The sequence below is a fragment of the Panthera uncia genome (genome assembly GCF_023721935.1).
Source record: "Panthera uncia isolate 11264 chromosome A1 unlocalized genomic scaffold, Puncia_PCG_1.0 HiC_scaffold_16, whole genome shotgun sequence".
Lineage (NCBI taxonomy): Eukaryota > Metazoa > Chordata > Mammalia > Carnivora > Felidae > Panthera > Panthera uncia.
In genome coordinates, this window is record NW_026057576.1 from 2,028,283 (window position 1) to 2,052,025 (window position 23,743).

Genomic DNA, 23,743 nt, shown 5'->3' on the forward strand with positions numbered 1-23,743 from the left:
GGGCCGGATTTCTGTGCCCCACGTGGGGTCTGGCAAGGGCCAAGGCGCGGCTGTGAGGAGGTAGGCGCCGAAGCGCCTGGTGGCTGGGGCAGATACAAAGGACGTGTCTGATGCTACTGCGGTGATTCAGGTGAGGATCGCAGGCCCGGCGCCGGCCGCTGGGGCCCGGGGCCGCGACGCCGCTCCGTCGCGCCCGGAGCTCGGCTGTGCGTTCTTCGGGGACGCCCGGCAGGCCGTTTCCCCCGAAAGGCCGGTGGCGGGCGGGCCGACGCGCAACCTCCGGCCACGGGAGCGCATTCGCCAACTAAGCGGGGCGGCCGGGGAAAGTGCCCTCGAGAGCAGCGTGCGTGAGCCCCGCGGCAGGAGGGGGCGGAAAAGCAGAGTCGGCCCGTGCGGCGAGAGCACGAGCTGCGAGAGAAGAGGGAGAAGTGGCCCAAGGGCGGATCGAGTAGGGCCGCGGAGGCCGCCTCCGCGATCTTGGGTTTCATTTCGAAAGCACGGGAAGGGGGGGGGGGGGGGGGACACTGAAGGGTTCCAAGCCAGGAGACAGGCTTGCCGGATCCTAACCCTCGGAGCTTAATAAGCTGGAAGCATCGCAGCGCGAAGTAACGGGAACCAGGGCCACGGGCGACAAGTGGAAAGGGTCGGGGGGAGAAGTTTCGGGCAAATGGAAGTCGAGGGGCAGCCGCGAAAAAGCAGGCGACCGGAAACGCTTCCTACGGTCTTTATTTCGCATCTTAAGACACCTGACGCTTCTCACCCCCACCCTCTCTCCAGTCCACTGCCAACTTCCTTCCCTGGGGCCCCGCCAACATTAGTGCTGTCGGGGGCTCCTGGGTGGCTCAGTGGGTCGAGCAGCCAACTTCGGCTCAGGTCACGATCTCACGGTTCAGGGGTCTGAACTGTGTCCGGCTCGGTGCTGACAGCTGGGGGCCTGGAGCCTGCCTCGGATTCTGTGCCTCCCTCTCTGCCCCTCCCCCGCTCACGCTCTCTCAAAAACAAACGTAAAAAACAAAAAGACTAGCGCCGTCAACGACCTGTTTCGCCAAGCCCAGTGGTCGCTTCTGTCTTTTCACTCGGATCCTCAGCAACATTGATAGAGTTGATCACGGAAATATTTTCTGCCTTCACTGGCCTCTTCTCGACCTCCTTTGCTCCATCGCTCCGCCTCTTTCCGTCTTCCAAAGTTCGGGGAACCCCAGGCCTGAGTCCCGAATATGCTTCGAGTCCACCCCTCCCTCCTTCGGCCGTCTCATCTGCTCTTGGATCTATGTGCGTGTAGCTCCAGAAAACCGCCAACAAGAGCTTGAGAGCAATTTGGGAGTCATATACAAAACTGACCACAGCTTTCCCTTGAAAAATAAAACTGAAAAACTTGCAGATAATTATGTTACACCACATTTAACAAAATTAAGTTATAACCACATAGTAATTCGTAGAACAAAGAATCAAGTGTTGTTTTAGCGATGATCTTCTAACAGGATGAAAAGAGCACAGTGGGACGGGTCTTCCATTGGACTTCCGAGGCACAGGCATCAAAGAGGGTCGGGTCATCTTTCCTGCGTCAAATTTCCCAAACCTAATAAGCCTTTGAAGGTTAGTGGGTTTGGGAAACTGAAGCACCTTGTCAAGATACTTGCAAACTGCTGCTTCTCAATTTTAACTGGTGTCCACAGAGGACAGGCCCTTCTTTTCCCCCTGGTTGTAATCTGGAGTTCGCCAACATTACTTGCATGAACTTAGAACTACTTCCTGGGCTTGGACAGGGAGGCCTGAAGCTATCAGAGGGCTCAAGAGACAAGGGTCCCTGCCTCCTGGGGTCCCAGGTGACAGTCCACAGAAGGGCACCTGGCCCAGGAAGAGTCCTCAAAACCTTCCACATAGAGGGTCGGGGTGTGCTAGGTGGCCAAGCTGGAGAGAGGGAACGCTGAGAGGGTCAGCAGCCACGTGGTGGATGGAGTGGACTGGAGAGGACAGAACTGATGCGTACGAAGAAGCTGTGAGTGAAAACAAAAGGCACGCGTCCTGATGGGCGAGCCCCCGGCTCCCGTGGTCCACCCGAGGCCGCCCGCGGTATAGTCACCCAGGCCTGCGGCCTTCTCCCTCTTCCTAAATTAACTTAAGCTGTCATCTGTAGACAACAGTCTTAAGAGAGCGCTGCTGAGCTAAAAGGTGTGAAAAGCTCAGGGACAGTCGTGAGAGGAGACAGGACAAGGACAGAGCCAGAATCAAGGGAGGAGCCCAGCTCTGGCGACGGCACCACCACCCCGCCACGAGAAGATCAGGATGGCCTTGTCGGGAGTCACAAACATTTAAGAACTTTAAACTTTGTACCCTGCGTCCTATCTCTCTCGACCATTTTGCTAGATCAGGCAGGTGAACGTGAAGTCAGTGCAGTCGTAACGACAACTTTAACAACGGAATAGCTGAGGAAGATCGAGGCTAAATGGAGTCAAATCTTAACAAAAAGCACATCTGTGTCCGTGTTCATCTTTACTCTGGGCTGGTTCGGAAGAGGGGGAAGATGTGGGGTGACACGAGTGCATCCCGCTCCGCTTCCACTGCCTTCTGTTCTGTGTCTACAAAACTTGCAAAGTTTTCTGCAAAAAGATACAAAGTTTAAGAAAAATCCATGAGCTATAATAGACATCAACACCACAAATGACAGAACACTGTGACTATATATTCTTGCACTCAGAAAACCGTGTAATATAGATGCCCAGCGACATCATCCTACTTGCTAGTGTGGGGATCTGAACTGCAGGGACAGCAAGCTCAGTATCCCGAGAGCCAGAGTTGGGCTGTTAACCTGTTAAGCTGGCAAATGTCAAAACGTTTTTACTACCATCTGAATGCTCATTTGTAAGTGTCTTCCTCCAATAACACAGGTGATTTCTCTGGAATGGCGCCTACCTTCACCAGTTTTCTTTGTTGCCAGCACCTCGGACGCTCGGTGCTCCGTATTTGGCGAGGAACGCTTTGCCGGGTGGCACGGCTCTCACTGCCACTGGAGTAGCTAGGTTCGAGTTGTATTTTGATAAAATCTGAAACAAAACAAATTCCTTTTTATCAAGTCCCAAGAACTACACAACAGACTTGGAAGGTGTTATAAAATACTCAAGAAAAGCCAAGAAAAGGGGCTCGGCTCAGTCGGTTAAGTGTCCGACTCTTGGTTTGGGCTCGGGTCATGATCTCACGGTTTGTGAGTTCGAGCCCCACGTCGGGCTCCGTGCTGACAGTGTGGAGTCTGCTCAGGATTCTCTCTCTCCCCCTCTTTCTGCCCCTCCCCCACTTTCTCTTTCTCAAAAATAAATAAACTTACCCCCCCAAAAAATCTTTAAAAAAAAAGCCAAGAAAAATGTAAAAATATGGGTTATTTGAAACAGTAATTTTTCAGCAGCACAGACATTCAACGGCAAAGAAAGGATGGAGTTTGAAATTGAACTTCGATGTAGAGGCTTGACTTCTGAAGCCTTCTAAAATGTACTCTAAGATTAGTGGAAGTACAATAAGCAGCAACATATCCCCAAGAGCAAATTAAGCCTTTACAACACTGTCAGGGAAAATATATCTAGGAAAGAGGCAAAATATGTGCTCAAAAGAAAGAGGATCAGCTATTAAAGATTATGAAAAGGAGACTCTGAAATATCAGCTATGATTTTTTTTTCACAAAGAGGTGATACATGAAATACAAGGATCCCCCCCTTTCACGTAGAAATAAAAAGGAGGATCGACCACAGCAAAGTAGAAACTCTAGATAAACTCCTATAAAGATAGAAGACGCTCACCCCATTTTCTAACGTCCAGGAAAACAGAGAAGACCGAAAACAAAGGGTAGCAAATACTTTCTTGATGTCACAGGATGAGTCCGCTCTCTTGGCATTTAGGTATCATTCCAAGTAGCCACGGCTCTCCACAAGCTAGGTAGTTTGCGAGAACGGTTCTGAACGACTCCACTTGCCTAAGCGACAGCTGCCACTCTACCTTCTATTAGGGTGGGGATGAGTGGTGGTGACGGGGTAGAGTTGGCAGTCCTTACAGATCAGTAGTAGACTAGAGGTAAGCAGTGTATAAAACAATCAGACATTCTTGGGGTGCCTGGGTGGCTCGATCGGTGAAGCGTCCGACTCTTGATTTCGGTTCAGGTCATGAGGTCACAGTTCGTAGGACAGAGCCCCGAGTCGAGCTCTGTGCTGACGGCGCGCAGCCTGCTTGGGATTCTTTCCTTCCCTCGCTCTCTCTGCCCCTCCCCCGCTCACGCCTGTGCACTTGTGTGCTCTCTTATAAATACATAAACATTAAAAGAATCAGATATTCTAACATGTAAGTCAGTGTTTCTCAAACTGATGTCCAAGATGTCTCAGGTTCAAGAAACACTGAAACGTTATCCATGATACCCTACCCTGGAGAATGGGGGGGTAACGTGGCCTTTCCGATTTTGCCAGCCATACCTCCAATGGAAAAAATGGTCAACGTGGCAATGGCAGCTGAACAATTATTATAAAATATTATAAGAAGACATTTCAGAACATGAAGTTGAAGGTAAAGAGAAAATGCACCATGAGGAAATAAAAGTATGATGAAATCCTGAGCTCATGCTCAGTCTGAAGAGCCTTATCCAGGTACTCTCAGAAGGGACTGAGAGCCCAGAATTCGGATTTTCTCAGTACACAAACCAGCACATTAGCCCGATGAGAAATCAGACGGTTTTTATAGTTTCAGGTCGTTAATATAAATGTCTAATTTTGAAAAGAATGTATCAGAAAAAGAAACAGCCTGGGAAAATAACCTGAAGAATATCTTCTGGAATGGTAGTGACTTCTGGAGGTGTAGGTGTTCTCAGCAGATTCTCGTAAGAAGAAATTACGGGAGAAGAGGGATCCGCAAAACTCTCAAAACACTTCTCCGAATTTAAAACTAACGATGTACAGTCTTTCATTTCCAAATCGTTTGATGAACTATTTGTTTCCGATAATGGGTAATTTGTGGATCCCTATTGAACAGAATAAATCATTAAATTACGATGGCATAAAATACAGTAAATAAAAATTAGTCAATTTTAGTTCTGTCGCACAAAAATGACCCGCTCTTCCTCGACCGATTACTAAAGAAAATGGAGGAAACAAAGAAATGGCACATGGAGGACAAAATACTCTCTTCTTACTAATAAAGGCTGAGCTACAGCTTATTATGAAAACTAAACGGGCCTGACTGAACAAGGTTAGAGGGACTCACCCACCCAGTTTCAGGCAACACTAAGCTGTCCCAGGTAAGAGTAACACCATGGATGAGCAAAAGTGTGACCACACGCCCTCACTCTTGACACAAAGAAAGCCCGTGTGAGCTAAACTTAGCATGCAATTCGTGCTAACCTGACCAACCCAGTAAATCACCTCCTCTCTCTAGGGTCAGAGTTAATAGAGTCACACCAGCAGGGGGCCTTCCACAAGAACAGGAACACAAGGGGCGAATTCACTGCAAGTGGCAAGTACTAGCAGGAGAGAGCCTGATGGGGACTTCAACTGATACTGGTATTTTGTCCGTCTAGCTATTCCGTCCAATAGAGTAGCAACAAGCCACACGGGTCTATTTAGATTTAATTTGAAATTCATCAAGTTTTTAAAAGTGAAAAATCAGCTCCTCAGATGTACTAGCCACATTTTACGGATAGCCCGGTCTACTGTGTTGGTTGTCTTAAGTGTTCATAGTGACTTCAAAAAAGGGAGGAGGTATGATTATATTAATTTGTTCATCGAGTAATATTTGGAAAAAGCATAAAAATCACCCATGAATCTGTGACCTGGAGACAATCACATTTTGGTGTGTTTCTATCCATTCTTTTATTTTTTTCTTGAAATAAAATATATATATTGTGTGTGTGTGTGTATACATGCACATGCATGTCATTTTCCATCATTAAGTATTTTTAAAACATTCTTTTTATGTTCTTATCTGTGCTTTGACACATATGTTAGGGGTGCCTGGGTGGCTCAGTGGGTTCAGCATCCAACTCTTCTTTTGGCTCAGGTCATGATCTCATGGTTCGTGAGTTTGAGTCCCATATCTGGCTTTCCCCCGGCCCTCTCCCACTCTCTCTCTCTCTCAAAATAAATAAATATTTTAAAAAATAATAAAAAAATATGCTAGTAACAGAACACCATACACACCCTAGTGTAGTTTGCTTCTATGCTACCACTTGACATCTAGATCTTTCCCATGCTTTGCTCTTATAAATAATGCTGTTCCTTTCTCTATAAACTCCTTGTTATAATTCTTTGTGCCAATGTACCTTAGAGTAAATTCTGAGACACGGTTGAAGGACATGAAAATTTTAAAGCTTTTGCTATATGCTGCCAAATTCCCCTAAATTCCCCTCTAGAAATATGTAAATGTACTCTTAAAGGCTGCAGTAGTCTAAGTGGTTTTTTTTCCTTTTTAACTGAAGTATAGTCGACAGACAATATTAAAACAGACTGCGTCTAGAAATAGTAGTGTATATAGGTCATCAGGAAAAAGATCAGAGCTTTCAAGGTTATGGAAACGTACCAAAGCTATACTGTTCTTTGTAGAAGGAATTTTCAAACCAGGAGTGCAGAACGTGGGTGCCAAGGGGGAATCTGTATAGTCGCCATCTAAGAGACACAAACAATGGCATGAAAATATACATTTGGAAATAAAGTTGAGGGGCACCTGGGTGGCTCAGTCGGTTGGGCGGCTGACTTCGGTTCAGGTCATGATCTCACAACTTGTGAGTTCGAGCCCCACGTCAGGGCTCTCTCAACTATTTAAAAAAAAATTTTTTTTAATGTATATTTATTTTTGAGAGACAGAGTGCGAGCAGGGGATGGGCAGACAGAGAGGGAGACACAGAATCCGAAGCAGGCTCCAGGCTCTGAGCTGTCAGCACAGAGCCTGACATGGGGCTCAAACCCACGAACCGAAAGATTATGACTTGAGCCGAAGTCAGATGCTTAACCGACTGGGCCACCCAGGCATCCCAAGATTTCAACTTTCACGTTACAATCAATATAATTTGTGTACTTTATGTTTAAGAACTCAAGAAATTAGCTACAGTGTGTGCTTGACTAGAGAGGAAGAAACAAAACTTCATATTCGCTTATCATCGGCACTAATAAAAGTTCAGCAAGGCTGCAAGGTGTAAGGGCAATATACAAAAACAAAAATCAGTAGTTCTAGCAAAAGAGCAACAAGCAATTAAAAATATAATTTGATAGAAGATCTTTTTTTTAATATGAAATTTATCGTCAAATTGGTTTCCATACAACACCCAGTGCTCATCCCAACAGGTGCCCTCCTCAATGCCCATCACCCACTTTCCCCTCCCTCCCACCCACCCATCGACCCTCAGTTTATGAGAAGACATTTTTTATAACAGCAACAAAGAAGACAAGACGCCTACAGGTAACTCTATTAACATCTGTATGAACTTTCTGGAGAAGATCAAATTTCTAAAGAAGAAAAGAGGGAGGGAAGAGGACAAGGAGGTCACCTACCTTCTAAGACACTAGGATTTACTCTAAAGCCATAACTATCAGAACAAGAAAGAGATCTCAGAAACAGAACCATGTGTATACAGACATTTAATGACTCTCACACATAGTATGATGAAAGCAGTCTTAAAAAAAAAAAAATCAAAGAGAAAAAGTAAACATGTTAGAATAATGATCAGACTAGGAAAATTTTATTATGTCTAAAAATCAAGTGCTGGGAAAGATGGAGAAATAGGAACAGAAACACTGCTGGTGGGAATCAGAACAGCCACTCTTGGGTGGCAATTAAGCATTTTCCAGAATACGGAAGATATGCATCACCTTTGATCTAGAAATGCCACTCCTAGATGTAACACATGTACGCAAGGAACAAAGTCATCAGAGCATTGCCTGTAAGAGTAAAGAAGTAAAAAACAACTACCCCTTAATAAGCAAATGAATAAATGAAATTTGGCTTATTCATGTAGCGCTTAAAAATTAAGATGAACTGGATTTACATGGAGTGAACGAAAAAAAAAACAAGTGACAAAATAAAAATTGGATGTTGTAACTTAAGTAAAATTTTCAAACAGCACAACTATACTTTAGAATAATCATCACTTTAGGGGAGGAAGGGAAGGAGAATAACGGAGTAGGGATTTAGCTTTACGTGTAACAGTAAAAGAAAGATCTGAAGCAAATGTGGTACGATGCTAACATCTACTTAATCTGAAATCTGCCTGGAGACAGACACGTGGGACTCTAAGACGGCCTCTGAAGGGGCAGTGGAACGGAGACAGTGCATCAAGCTGAGCGCCTGGAAGACCAGTGAGGTCTGCGAAGCAGGAACTGGAAGATGCTTGCCCAGTGGCACTGACTCCAGGGGAACGGGATGAAAGCAAGTGAGGCTAAAAGTCGAGTCTTTGCAAGAAACGGAAAACCAGAGTAGCAGCTGCAAACGGTGTAGAGTCGTGGGTTCTGAGCTCCCTCTGCGTGTCCAGTGCAGGCGACCTGAGTCAAGCAGTTAACATAAAAACGTGTGCGATCGGTAAGCCCGTGGGGCCTTGGCTGGGGCAAGCGTGAAATGGTTCCACAGGACTCCGTGACAACCCATGACACTGAAAACAACTTCATCTGAGAGGAGTTAAAAACTAAGAGCCTGGCAATCCCTATCAAAATAACACCAGCAGTCTTCACAGAGCTAGAACAAACGATCCTAAAATTTCTATGGAACCAGGAAAGACCCCGAATAAGGAATCTACTCCCGAAATCGCTGTTGCACTATATGCTAACTAACTTGGAGGTAGATGAAGAAAAAAAAAAAAAAAAAGACGAAAAGCCTGTAAGGAAACACACCTCCAAGAAAGAGAATCAGAGCAATAAACGAAAGTATTAACACCTTAAACAGTTTTCCAAATACATCTGTCTGAAATGTTCAGAGATAAAGGAAGGCACAGAAATCATAAGGCAAGGGAACAGGATTACGGAAGGGGAAAAAAAGAACAGTCACATTTGAAGGGAAAAACATGTAAGACAGAAAATGTAGTCCCTGGAATAAAAATTCAATAGATTAAAATAATAATTTAGACTCAGTATAAAAGAAAAATAGCAAAGTGGAAGAAAGTTCCAACTAAAGCACATGGTAGCATAGAGAAAAGGAAGATATCAAAGGGAAGTTAACAAACCAAGGAGACTGAAGGAGAACATTCTAAAATCTGTTACAGAGATTCCAGGAGAAAAAAACTGAAGAATTAGGGAAGAGGTAATCTTATTAAAGAGAGAATCTCAGAGTATTTTCCAAAATTGATGACATGAGTTCTTAGTTTGACAATCATACCAAATTCTAAACGCAGTAAATAAAAACAAATAAACTTATTTTAAAATTACAGAGAAATGTAGAATATCAAAGATAATGACAAAAATCTTACGACCGGAAGAAAAGACCACAGATCTACACAGGAAAGCACATCAGGCCCACAGGACTCTGCTCATCAGGAATGGGCACCAGATCACAATGAAATAATTTCTGTATAAAATTTTGAAGAAAGTCAGCTATCTATTGTCTATTTCCAGTTAAATCACCGTTCCAAAATGAATGACAGAGAAAGAAAAAAGAGATCTTCAGACACAAAACCAGAGACCACCTCTCCCAGAGGAGAAGTATCCCAGAGAACTGCTGGAGGCTGTGCTTTCACAAGAAGAAAACTAGACCCAGAAGGAATAAGTGGGATGTAAGAAGCAACAGTAAATAAAGAAAATGGTAAACAAATGACGAATTTTCACTAGGTATAGACTCTAAGAATCATACTAAAGGTACTTTTGTGGCATAAGAATAGAGTCAAACTGAAATACGATACAATCTCTCTTAACAAGCCATCACTGAACCAAAGTTCTAATGGATAAACCTAAGCTTGCCATTCCCTCCGTCAAATACACTGCCTGTGGTATACGGAAGTTTTTTCGTCACTAAGCTGTTCTTTAAAAACTCCCTCCCGGGGACACCTGGGTGGCTCAGTCGGTTCAGACTCTTGATTTCAGCTCAAGTCATGATCTCACGTCCTGTGAGTGAGCCCACATTGGGCTCTGCACGGACCACACACAGCCTGCTTGGGACTCTCTCCCTCTCTCTGCCCCTTCCCCGCTCGTGCTCTTTCTCTAAAAATAAATAAACTTTAAAAAAGATGTTTAAAAAAATCCATCCCACTTCAGAAGTAATACACAAATATTCTCCTATATCGTTTCCTTTCCTTTTTTTTTTTTTTTTTTTAAAGTTTTTTTTTTTTTTTTTTTTGTGGGGGAAGAGGGAGAACTTGGGGGGGGGGGGGGGGGGGAGAGAGAGAGAGGGAGACACAGAACCGGAAGCAGGCTCCTCACTGTCAGCGCAGAGCCCCACGAGGGGCTTGAACCCATGAACCACGAGATCATGACCTGAACTGAAATCAAGAGTCAGATGCTTAACCGACTGAGCCACCCAGGTGCCCCCCGCTCATCATTTTCTAAAAAGTTTATGCTCCACTGGGAACTGACTCTTGGTGTCTACGAGACGGTGGTCCACTCTCTCCCTCTTTGGTACAGACAGGCTCTTTCCTACAAGCCGAGCTCTAAGTTTACTACGAGTCATTTGTATTTCTTCACACCTGTTGATGCCAGAAATACTTGTTCATTTAATAACATAATTTAATATTATATGTCAGTGAAATTAGTACAAAAAGAATTTTTCTGAAAAGATGTTCCTAAGTTTGGAAGACTTGATAAAGACAAGTTACTTTTAAAAATATGGCAATAGGGGCGCCTGGGTGGCTCAGTCGGCTGAGCGTCCGACTTCGGCTCAGGTCATGATCTCACGTCTCGTGGGCTCGAGCCCCACGTCGGGCTCTGTGCTGACAGCTCGGAGCCTGGAGCCTGCTTCGGATTCTGTGTCTCCCTCTCTCTGCCCCTCTCCCGCTTGCACTCTCTCTCAAAAATAAATAAACATAAAAAATTTTTTTTTAAATGTGGCAATAAATTTGACAGAGATTAGACAATTATAATTAATCAAGAAATCACAAAACTCTAGAATGTTTTCTTTTATATTTTTGTGAAAACTGATGTTTTTGTAGTTGGTGGGACAAATATGAAAGCACTGTATGAAATTTTTCTTTAAGTTCTTGTATTTTAAAAAAACAATTTGAAATGGTAGCTACTGTATTCTAAGTGTAGTTTATGTAAGAAAAATAATGTAGAATCTGATCAATGGGCTGAAGCTAAATTTTAAAAAAAGGTACTGTTGATTCTGTATCAGAAGTTTGGTGACTGAATATATATTTATGTTTTAAGTTAAAATGTTAGAAACAAACAGGCTGGCAAATATTTTTTTTTAATGTTTATTTATTTTTGAGAGGGAGACAGAGACAGCAAGCACACATGAGCAAGGGAGGGGCAGAGAGAGAGAGGGAGACACAGAATCCGAAGCAGGCTCCAGGCTCTGAGCTGTCAGCACAGAGCCCGTCGTGGGGCTTGAACTCACGAACTGTGAGATCATCACCTGAGCTGAAGTCAGACGCTCATCCGACAGAGCCACCCAGGCGCCCCAGATAAATATTGGCTATAATCAGGAAAACTATGAAAAGCATACCGGAAAATTCTCTTTCTCTAGTATGAAATCATGCCGCACCCAATGGGACAGAACTTTACATAACTCAATAGCATGAACTGACAAGACGCAGAAGGACTATGGGGGTGTCTAAGATGAGAGAACCATTTTTGTACAAAGATAATCTAGAAAAAGCATAGCTGAGAAGTAATGTGATTCTTATACTCACCATTTTTTTTCAACTGCTGGATTATGAGGCCAGGAGTAGCAAAGAAATGATTACTGGTCACCGGTTCTGATACTACGGCCTCCTCACTGGCGTGATTCATAGGGAAATTATAAGGTGTAAAAAAAAAAAAAAAAAAGTTAATATTGAACCTCTGGGAAAAAATTCAGTCTTGCTATATACTGTCCAGTGTAGGCAAACATTCAGTTCCATTCTGTGTGACACGAGTCCCATTGAACTGTGTGTTTGTTTGTTTGTTTTTTTAATTAATGTACACACATGGCTCAAAAAAGGTTATGAACCATTTGGTATTGACAGCCTTGACTGCGAAGCAGGCTAAGAACCCCTGACTTAAGGGAAAGCTGTAAGTTTAACTCATCAGTTCAAATACAGGAGCTACATAGTTCATGGTTTCAAAACCATAAAGTGGAATTTTGCAACCAGTTTACAGACATAAATTAAGAACTTGTCATTTTTTTAGACTAAAAAAGACTGATCCCTGTCATCTAAGGATGTTCTAGCCATTTACTCAGATGTCTGGAATATGAAGAGGAGTATCATCAAGTAACTATAAGATGTTCAACTAACCAACTGTCCTGGCATAATTTACTGAATAATTTTTACTTCTGTAATATATATATTTATATGTATCTGTATATTATGTATTTTACTGTTCGGTCATATTCCTTCATTACTATTATTTTTTATTACTATTTCACTACTCTTTTTTTTTAAGATTTTATGTTTTTAAGTAATCTTTACACCTAACACAGGGCTCGAACTCATGACCTCAAGGTCAAGGGTTGCATGCTCTTCTGACTGAACCAGCCAGGCACCCCCTTTTTAGCTACTTTTACTTATTATTCTTCCAAGTAAATTTTAGAGTCCTTTTATCATTTCCTTTAAAAAAATCCTATCGAGGCTTTGTTGTAAATGCACAACATCTATAAATTAATTTGTCATGATTAAGCATCTCAACAACATTTAGCCAGTCTATCAGGATGAAGAAAAAACATTATATTCCCCACTTTTTCCTTTACTTAACCCAGAAATATTTATGGTTTTTATCATGTAGATCTTTTTACCCACGACTGGCATCAGTATTTCACTTTTTTGTCGCAAATTTGAATGGATTTTTTTCTACTCCGTTTAGGAACTAGTTATTAATAAAATATAGGAAAACATTATTTTAAATGGTTAACTTACCACTATATAAAATACATCTTCTATGAGCCTCTTTCTTGAAGTTTGAGATGTGAATTTTTTGAGTTGCCCATGTACAAAACATGGCCTAGAAATACTTGTTACTGGCCAGAGTTATCAAGAATGATGTTAAATAATGGTGACAGATAGCTTCACTATTATTAGATACTTGTAATTTATCATGTTAATGAAGTACTCTATTTGGAGTTTGACCAAACGTTTTAAAGGAACGGGTATCAAATTTTACCAAATCCTTAAGGCACCCAGGTGGCTCAGTCAGTTAGGCGTCTGACTCTTGATCTCGGTTCATGATCTCACAATTAGTGAGATTGAGCCCTCTGACAGCACAGAGCCTGTTTGGGATTCTCTCTCTCCTTCTCTCTTTGCCCTTCCCCCATCTGCACTCTCTCACTCTCTCAAAATAAATAAACTTAAAAAAAATTTTTTTATCAAATTCCTTATTGGCATCTATTAAGATTATCCTTTTTTCCCTTATTAAATCCAATCATTAATAAAATGTATGTTATGGGCTTCAAGTATTAAACTATCTTTGCATTCCTGAGATAAGGTTAACTTGTAAGTTATCTACTATACTTGTAATATTCTGTGAATTCAATCTGAGTAGTTTAATTGGGACTTTACATTATTATTCATCCAGTGGACTGGTTATAGTTTTCTCTTGCATGCTCTGTCAATGTGTATATCAAGGGTATGTCAACCTCATAAACTAACCTCAGTGTTTTCTGTCTTAGATGTTTTAGAAAAAGAACTTTTTAAAGTAGGTTTCATGTCTGCCACGGAGCCCAGCGTGGGGCCTTAGCATGGGGCCAGAACTCACGACGCTGAGATCAAGACCTGGACTGAGATCAAGAGTTGCACACTTCACCAAATGAGCCACCTAGGTGCCCCCAAAAAGAACTTTTTTAGGCTGTGCTCCAATAAAACTTTATGTACAAAAAATAGGGAGGAGGCTGGATTTGGCCTGTGGCGGTAGTCTGCAGACCCCTGATAGTGACAGTTCTTTTTCAAGATGATTATTTTCAGGGGACCTGGGTGGCTCAGTTAGTTGAGCATCTGACTATTGACTTTGGCTCAGGTCATGATCTCACGGTTCATGAGTTCAAGCCCTGCAGTGGGCTCTGTGCTGACAATGTGGAGCTTGCCTGGGATTCTGTCTTTCCTGCTGTCTCTGCCCCTCCTCCGCTCCTGCTCTGTCTCAAAATAAATAAATAAACTTTTTTTTTTTTAAAGTGGCTTACCTTTTATTCTCCTTCATATTTTTAAGTCCCATCGTGTAATCTTCATTCAAACACGCAGTACAGTCAGAGATACCGAAGTGTTCTAATTTAGGAGTTACACACTCAAAATCATCCATCTTCAGGGCACATTTTGGAGTTTTTAGTACTTTAACTACAGACTGCTTGGAAGATGGAGTTAAAATTCTGGGCTCTTCTTCATGGTCGTTTACTGCCTGTGGAGGGTTTGGTGGAACTTGGGATATCATGTACCGCTCAAGTCCAAAATCTGAAAGCTGGGGACTCCGTGGAGACTTCTCAGAACTAGCAGTGCTTGGAAGAGCAGGATTGGACAGACTGTCCTTCACATCAGGCATTTGGACATTTTCATGCTTCGTGGACTCTGAGTCAGAGTCAGTGATTTCTTGTTCATCCACTGTGAGGAAAAACCCAAGGAGGTCGTATTCTGGGCAAACATCAAACCACAAAATCCCAAGTACTAAAGCCACATAAAATAGCTCCGTCTGAAATGTCCCCAATCAGCAAAAGTCCTGATTCCCTCTTTAGTCTCTAAAGTTTTATTTCAACTGTCCCTGTAGGAAATTTCTGACCCAGATCCCATTTTGCCTACACATTAAAGAAGGAAAGTAAACTAAAGTATTAAAAGATGAAAAGTCAATGCAAATGAAAGTCCAATATCCTTACTCCCCCAGCTAATGTGATTTACCCATCTTTCTTAATGAATTCTGGGACTATTTTCTCATTTGGTGACGTTAACTACAGGGTGGAATTAACTATGATCTGGATTTAACACAAAGTATAACAGTAGTTTAGAGTATTCATTCACAGATGCCTAAGTTAAAAAGGAAAGACTGTCACACCAAGATAAGTTTTTATCCTTCGTCTGGAACGCCTGTATCAAGAGTCTGGTTGAGGAAAATAACAGGAGAGCCTTAGAAAGGTATGCAACCCCGAAAAGGCCGTATCTGGCTCCAGACCCCGTATGGTTAATCACCACACTGTACATTTCAGACTAAATAATTTACTAACAGCTGTGCTTTTCCCCCACAATCCTTTGCCATTTCCTGCATACATTAATGGTTAGTGAATTTGGTGTGGAACCCAAGTTGCAGTTAAAAGGTCCAGGATAGCACTGTGATGCCAAGGAACTGGAGAAGGAAAACCACTAGCTTTTAGTGTGAGAGACAACAGAAAGTCAAGGAGGATAATCAGAAAGAAGACATGTGGATTTGGCCGGGATCTGGGCAGAGATAACTTAACAAATGACAGGGTTTCAGTGAGATAGCAAGGTATGGAGAATGGGATGGGTATCAGGAAAGCGCGGGACAAATGTAAAATGTGTAGCATGGAGTGGAGAAGAAAAATGAACCAGTAATTAGGGTAACAAGAAAGGAAGAGAAAATGGAGGGGGTGAGCTGAAGGAAGAGAAATTAAAATGTGTTTAGCGCCCCCCATGGGACAGGCATTTGAATGTTTCACCCCAATTAATTTTCATATTAACTATTTCAAGCACAAAATATCTTAGGATATTTTTTGTTTTTATAAAGGCACCAAACAACATTTTGGAAAACACTCAGCTGATACAATGTAAAGAGCCAAAACTTGACCTCACATCCTCTCATTCCAAACGCTACCATTTGTTTAAGAATAAGGAAGGAGGGAGTTACTACAAAGATCTGTTTTAGCCAACCTTGAATAGATATGATTTGGTTGCTAAATTAGAAATATGAATTGCAACAACTGTACTTGTTGAAGGAGATGAGAAAACGTTTTTCCAAAATACCTTGTTTGTTGTATTCTTTTTAAGAAGAAAGTATTTGTACTTTTGTTATGAATCGGAATGTATTTTTGTTAAGTCTGATAATGGTCTTTTTTGTCTCTCTTCATCTTTTAAAGGAAAGTCTATAGTTAGAGTTAGATGGGGTCTATCAAACATTGGTATAGATCCCTGTCAGAATCTTTTGGGTCCAAAGGAACAGAAAAGGGATGAATTTAGGCTGTATATTTAGTTAGCCAGCGAAGAGATCAAACAGATTGGAGGAAGTGAAGAGGTGCACGCTTTCTCTTTGAAGGTAGGGTTTTCTTTGTTCTGACTGGCAACAGGAAACAAAGTAGGATAGGATACTGTTTTCGCATGCATGATAAACCAGGATGTGTTAAATATGGAGTATGCACCATACCAAAAAAAAAAAAAAAAAAAAAAAAAGGTTATAGACTCTGGTTTCCTGGCTTTGGGCCCTTGGAAGAGCTGCTCATTCACAGCGTTCTGTTTTGGCATCGTGCTTTCTGCTTTCTGTTAATTCTGAGAAATGTTAGAAGAGCTACCAAAAACTTATCCTTGTATTTATCACAAGGCAGTCACTGATAAGATTAAGAAAATCATCGCGATATCACTGCCTCACAGGGAGTTACTTTCGTCCCCATTTTGCAAGTGAGAAAAAAGCAATTCAGAGAAATCATCCGAGGTCACACACCTGTAGCAACTGGTGGAGCCAGGACTTGAATCCAGAGCTTGTTCACAGTGAAGTCAACTGAATTCTTTCCACTGCACCACGCAGACTGTTTACTATACCCTCCACACAGATCCCCAGTATGTATTTGCTGAATGTAATTAATGGTTGATTTGTGTACAAAGATCATTCTCATAACGGAAACAAAGACACTGAAGTATACTGAAATTAGTCCCTCACAGGTGTGGGCCCAACAAGAGTTGACACCAGGTGATTAACATGCCAGGTACGATTCTAGACAAACTTTATCTCATTCCATCCTGCTGCAACCTCAAAGGTAAGGAGTATTAAACGTCTGCACTCTATAGATGAGATTCGGAGGTACGAGGTTAGGTAAGTGGTCAAAGACAATACAGTAAATACAGTCAATGGTGGGATTAGAGATTTGCATTCAGATGGTCTGGCTCTACTTCTAAAACACCATGTTATCCTACCCTTCGTTACAACTGTAAAACCTAAAAAAGGACTTGATCAGTTTATATTGCCCCCAATTTCTTGTTCTACGGAAGAAAAAACTGAGAACAAGAAAAATGAAATAGCATGCCTTACCTCCAGTCTCTCGGCTATTTTTGGCAGAGCTGACTAGAAACCAGCCATCCTAAAATCACGTGGATCTATCTTGTAGTCTTCTTTAACGTTTATTTATTATCGAGAGACAGAGAGACACAGAGCATGAGCAGGGGAGGGACAGAGAGAGAGAGGGAGACACGGAATCCGAAGCAGGCTCCAGGCTCTGAGCCGTCAGCCCAGAGCCCGACGCGGGGCTCGAACCCACCGACCGTGAGATCGTGACCTGAGCCGAAGTGGGTCGCTTAACCGACTGAGCCACCCAGGCGCCCCTCTTGTACTCTTCTTTAGTCTAGCATTTTGGAAAGGAGAGGAAGGACTGTCTTTGTTTTGCCACCACCAGTCAGCACTGCATCCAGCACAGAGATTGATGAATAAGTGACCACACATGACAAGTCACATAATGGCGGAGCCAGAACCAGAGTAACCGTAATCACACTGCCTTCCTTCTTTAATACTAAAACAAACGCCATAAAATGCAAATCATTCACACCTGAGCTTTTCTTGGCACGTGGATTATATCCATACTTCTGGAAAAACTCCGTTATTTTCATGATATCCATTGAATTTTTTTTCATTAGTACTTTTGTTGCCTTTATGAAACCAATGCTTTCTTGACTTTCCAAACTTGCTTTATCAAGAAGAAGAATGACATCATCCTTTTATGAGGAAAAAAAAGTACATTATAATTTTTCTATCAAAAGACTTAGTCTTAAGACTAAAAGACTAAGTCTATTTATTTAAAAATTACCACACAAGGATGATAAATTAATATTGCAGGACCGATACCTTTAGAGTCTGGACTTCAGAAAGAAGGTCATATAAAATTCTCACTGGATAATCTTCAATGTCTTCAATATGAACAGAGAAAGGAAAAAATGCAATAAGGAAAAAGTACAATAAGGAAAAGGAGGAAAAAGAATAGAAAATATAATTTAGTATTGTTTCTTAGAATTATAAAATCCTTGTAGATATTTATCATTTGTTTCGTATCAATTACAAAGTATTACAGCCTTTGTTTTAAAAGTTATTAAATTATCACATCCGTACAAAAAAGTACAAAAATCCTAAGTATATAGCTTGATCAACTTTCCAAGTGAACATACCTAAATAATTAGCACTCAGATCAAGAAGGAAAGAAGGGAGGGAGGGAGGGGAGAAGGAGGAAATGTAATTCCACCTAGCAATTTTTTTTATAATGAGCACTTTTTGGTTCCTATTTTTAAAATCTCTGCCAATGACAACACTTACGTTTTCTTCTAAAAGCTTTATTGTTCTGCCTTTTGCATTCAGAGCTACAATCCTCCTGGAATTGATTTTTTTTTTTTTTTTTTTTTTTTTTTTTTTTTTATATGGCATGAGGTAAGGATCGAGATCCATTCTTATTTCCAGGTCCAACTGACCTGGCACCATTTATCGCAAAGACATCCTTCATCCACTGACTGTCACCTTCCTTACTAGTCGGTTGCAATATATAGACTATACATCATGTAAAAGCGGTTTTTTAAAGAATTATATTTCTCTTTCTAAAACATGCCTCCTTTGAAGATCTCCTTTCACCTGTTGAAGCTGACCAATTTTTATTTGGGAAATGCAAGTCAACGTGACAGAGATACTTCATACCTACTAGAAGGACTATATTCAAAAGACAGATAATAATGAATGATGAGGATGTGGAGAAACCACAACCTTCATTCATTGCTGGCAGAAATGTACGATGGTGCATCCACTTTAGAAAACAATGTGGCAGCTCTTCAAAAAGTGAAACATAGGTTTACCATGTGGCCCAGCAATTCTAAGTGTACACCAAAGAGACCTGAAAGCATAATGTTCACCGGAAATGTTCACATATATTCATAATATCTAAAAAGTGGAAACAGCCCAAATGTTCATCAACTGATGAATAAACACAATGTGGCGTATCCATACAATGGAATATTATTCAGAAACATAATGGAATGAATCACTGATACATGCTGACACGGATGAACCTTGCAACATCAGGCTAAAATAAGCCAGTCACAAAAGCCTACTTTTGTATGATTCCTTTTATATGAAATACCCAGAATATACAAATATATACAGGCAGAAAGCAGATTAGCAGTTGCATAAGGCTAGGGTAGTTGGGGGTGGGATCATGGGGAGTGGATATTAACAGTCACAGGGTTTCTTTTGAGGATGATGAAAATCTAAACTTACTGTAATGGTTGCACAACTCTGTGAATACACTAAAAACCACTGGACTGTATCCTTTAAATGCTGAATTTTATATTATGTGAATTATATCTCAAAGAAGTTTAAAAAGTCAATCAATTTAATGATTCATAAAAGCTGAAATTTTTTGGTGATCATTTTCTCTATCACATTTCCGTATATACATTTTTTATTTTTAAATGTTTTTATTCATTTTTGAGAGAGACAAAGAGGACGAGCAGGGGAGGGGCAGAGAGAGAGAGAGGGAGACACAGAATCTGAAGCAGGCTCCAGGCTCTGAGCAAGCTGTCAACACAGAGCCGGACCAGGGGCTCGAACCCACAAACTGTGACATCGTGACCCGAGCTGAAGTTGGACGCTTAAATGACTGAGCCACCCAGGTGCCCCAATACCATATTTTCTGTAATACATATTGGCCACAAATAGAAGAATCATCCCAACTTTTTCTTATAAAACCAGAAGAAAGTGCAAAATTTGTGTACACGTTAATATGCTGGTAAGAAGGTAAATTAGCACAAGAACCCAAAGTGGCACCTAGCTGGCTCAGTCTGTACAGCATGAGACTCTTGATCTCTGGGTCATGAATTCAAGCCCCACATTAGGTGTAGAGCTTACATTAAAAAAAAAAAAAAAAAGAAAAAAACCAAAAAATAATAAAATATTAATAGTGGTGTCTTTGGATGGCTGAGTTACAGAAAATATTTATTTTCCTCTTTCTACTTTTCATTTCTCAAATTTTTTGTCATGTACCTATATTGTTCTTACAGTCAAAATAAACATTTTTAAATGGCTGGAACACTATTCATAATATAACAAAAGTAAAAGGAGTCTGTGTCTACAGAGGACGATGTTTTAAGGCAAATTACATTTATGACATTTATGAAATAATCTCAAAACCTGAGCTACTCTTGCAATATTTTTAAATTTTTTTTTATGTTTTATTTTTTTCTTTTTTTGAGAGAGAGAGAGAGCGCGCGCGCGAGCATGAGCGGGGAAGAGCAGAGAGAGACACACACACACACACACACACACACACACAGAATCCGAAACAGGGTCCAGGCTCTGAGCTGTCAGCACAGAGCCCGACGCAGCGCCGGAACCCACGAACCGTGCGATCATGACCTGAACTGAAGTCGGACTCAACCCACGGGGCCACCCAGGCGCCCCGCAACAATTTTTTTTAAATGTCTAATACAAAGGTTAGTGGTGAAGAATTCTGCTATATTAATTTTATTTTTAAGCAGGATTGACGGGTGCCTGGCTGGCTCAATCACAAGGTCATGTGACTCTCAATCCCCAGGTCTTGAGTTTGAGCCCTGTGCTGGGTGTCGGGATTTCCAAAAAAGAAAAAAAAAAAAAAAAAAGGTACTCACTAGTATTGACGGGTTGCTGGGAAATATACAGGCATTTACTGCAACTGTGGGCCATTTGGGTGAGACAAAGTCACTTTACAAGCAAAGAACCGTGCTAAATAACTGCATTTTGTTTAATTACACCGTATTTTTATTAATATCCATTATGTGACTTGAAGTATATCGTGTATAAATGAGTGTGCGCATTATGAGCTCAGTCTGCCAACTTAATTTACACTTTTATTCTATGCGGTTTCTCCTCCTAACACAGTGACAGTGCTATTTCAATATTTGCGGAGAGCAAATGTGGTTGGACACAGAACTGAAAACGGCCACAACAACGTACTTGAGGGGGCAGAAGAATAAATAATAAAAAGGTGACACCTGCAGCCCCTCGGGGCCCTGCTGACGACAAACGTCGAGCGTTTTGATGGGTGTGCCACCGCCCTTCCATATCTCTTTCGAAGCACCCCTCGCCACTGTAGCTAAAATAACACACTCTCGGCCGAGTGTGTGCGTTCGTACTTGTGAAGGCCCTTCTGAGCCGCCGCACTCGGGGCGGGCTGCGGGCGCCCGGGCGGGTCGCAGGAGCCGCGAAGGCCCCGACGCCCGACGCCTCACTCACCGCTCTCCTCTCCGTCCAGCGCTCGCTGCAGCCGGGCCGTCTCGCTGTCGAGCGTGATGGCCAGAGACCGTAGCTTCGCGTGGAAGCTTCGGATCAGATCCATGGATAAGGGCTGCTCGGCAGGACGCAGGACGCAGGACGCAGGACGCGAGTGGACCCCACCTCTCCGGTCCGGCCCGCCACTAGTTTGAATCTCTTGGCGCCGGAAGTGTCCCGCCTCCGCGGGGGTCGCACGAGCCCTCTCTCGCGAGAGCTGAAGTCTCGCGCGAAGCGGCAGGAGGTTCCGGGAGGCGGACGCGCTTCCGGGGTCGCGTCCGCTGGCGCGCGGGGGAGATTGTGAACGACGCGGCCGGTGAGTTGATGACCGTATTTCGTTGCTTCGGGAGTCCCTCTCTTTCCCTAGGGAGTCTAGTTGGGCTCCCTGCTTCTTTGGGGGCACGCTCTGCGTCCTCGGGGGTGGCGGAGCGGCAGGAGAGCCGGGGTCGCGCGCGCGCGCTGCTGTCGCCTGCGGCCGAGTGCGTAGCCATTTCCCGGTGCGACTTTCCCCGTATCTCCGCAGGTACCATGTTCGTGACCGCCCTCCTCCTCCGCAATCGCATTCCTGGCAGCCAGTGGATCGGGAAGCACCGGCGGCCGCGCGCCGTGTCTTTCCGCGCGAAGCAGAACATGATCCGTCGCCTGGAGATAGAGGCGGAGAACCATTACTGGCTGAGCATGCCCTACCTCACCGCGGAGCAGGAGTACGGCCACGCCGCGGGGCGCCGGGCGGCGGCCTTCGAGGCCATCAAGGCGGCCAGCGTGTCCAAGTTCCCCCCCCACAGATTTGTGGGAGACCAGCTGGACCATCTCAATGTCACCAAGAAGTGGTCCTAGCCCAGAGCCACCGCCTTGGAGCTGGACGGGTCGCGGGGCCGCCATCTCTGTGACCCGGTTCTGGAACTGAAAAGCTAACCTCGAGAGAGAAAATGAACCTTTGGACCGGAGTGGTCTGCATGTAGAATATCTGGGGCTCCCAATTCTTTACTACTTGAGAGTCTGATCTCTGTCGCATTGTTTCCTTTTTCTTCATCCTCATAGGAAGATACAGATTTCCTGGGTCACAGAGGATATGAAATGTATTTTGGGTGGAAGCTTCAAAAAAAAAAACCTATGAGCTATGGTTTGGAATCTGTGCCTCAGTATGAAGATAGTTGATGGGGGCTTTATAAAATGTAAATTAGTTCGCTTACCTTCTGTGGAAACATCGCCTAAACATAAATGAAAAAGTGAAATAAATGAAAATCTGAAAAAGTTCAGTTGAACATACTCTCAAAAACAGCATTTTCTTCTGGGATGCTGCTGAAAGTAGACATTTACATTTTTTTTTTTTTAATGTTTGTTTATTTTTGAGAGACTGAGTGTGAGCAGGGGAGGGGCAGAGAGAAGGGGAGACAGAATCCGAAGCAGGTGCCAGGTTCTGAGCTGTCGGCATAGAGCCCGACAGGGGGCTTGAACTTACCAGATCATGACCTGAGTCAAAGTCAGTCGCTTAACCGGTGGAGCCACGCAAGGCGCCCCTGAAAGTAGACGTTTAGATAAAGTAAAAGGTATTCATCAGAACTGCGACGTGAAGTTGTATTTTAACAACCTATTTCTGGGATACAATTGACATTACAGGCCACCAGTTGAAGATGTTTGTCTCTTCGGATACCCTTTTTCAGTATACAATACTGTATTCTACTGTATAATACCCTTTACATGTATTACCCAATCGTATGATATATGATATTATGAATCGTATGCTATAAAGGGCTTGACTGTTGTATACCCTGTATATTTTACATGTGAAGAAAACTCGTCCAAAATCCGTTCCCAGTAATGAATGTGACTTGGGTTTCAATTTCTGTATAATCTCGATATCTCAACTGCTGTGTTTATATTTGACAACATTTTCAAAATACGGAAGAAAAAGAATTCAGTCCCATTGCCCAGAGATTAAATAATCATCTTTTGTATATATTTTTCTTGTCGTCTTTATATGCTTTTTGAACACATACTGAATCTATAGGGGTAAATAGAATCTTGAGTTAAAAACTAACATTTAAAGGTCATGATGCATATTGCCAATGGCTTTCCAGAAAAATTGTAAAACAGCAAGACCAATGTATGAGAGTGTGAATCTCATTTGCCAGCATTGACTGTTTTCTTCATTAATGAATGATTCATGGTTCACATTTAATTATCTGCCG

The 23,743-nt window shown here is 42.5% G+C and overlaps 2 protein-coding genes across 3 annotated transcripts; one reads left to right on the plus strand and one right to left on the minus strand.

Moving 5' to 3' along the window:
• Positions 1–727: 727 nt before the first annotated feature.
• Positions 728–21,762, minus strand: SKA3 (spindle and kinetochore associated complex subunit 3). 2 transcript variants are annotated; one of them, XM_049647341.1, is made up of 9 exons: positions 21,516–21,762; positions 18,114–18,175; positions 17,818–17,983; positions 14,251–14,662; positions 11,792–11,877; positions 6,547–6,632; positions 4,790–4,993; positions 2,914–3,044; positions 728–2,600 (listed from the first exon to the last, which is right to left on the minus strand). In XM_049647341.1, the coding sequence occupies exons 1-8, from the start codon at positions 21,616–21,618 to the stop codon at positions 2,916–2,918; spliced, it is 1,248 nt and encodes a 415-aa protein (XP_049503298.1). In that variant the 5' UTR covers positions 21,619–21,762; the 3' UTR covers positions 728–2,600; positions 2,914–2,915. The 2 variants fall into 2 exon arrangements, with proteins under 2 accessions (XP_049503298.1, XP_049503299.1); XM_049647342.1 differs by lacking the exon at positions 728–2,600 and having other exon boundaries at positions 2,881–3,044.
• A 19-nt stretch (positions 21,763–21,781) lies between these two features.
• On the plus strand, positions 21,782–23,513 carry MRPL57 (mitochondrial ribosomal protein L57). The gene is made up of 2 exons (XM_049647358.1): positions 21,782–21,867; positions 22,075–23,513. Exon 2 carries the CDS (start codon positions 22,080–22,082, stop codon positions 22,386–22,388), a length of 309 nt encoding a protein of 102 aa, XP_049503315.1. The 5' UTR covers positions 21,782–21,867; positions 22,075–22,079; the 3' UTR covers positions 22,389–23,513.
• The last annotated feature ends 230 nt before the right edge of the window (positions 23,514–23,743 follow it).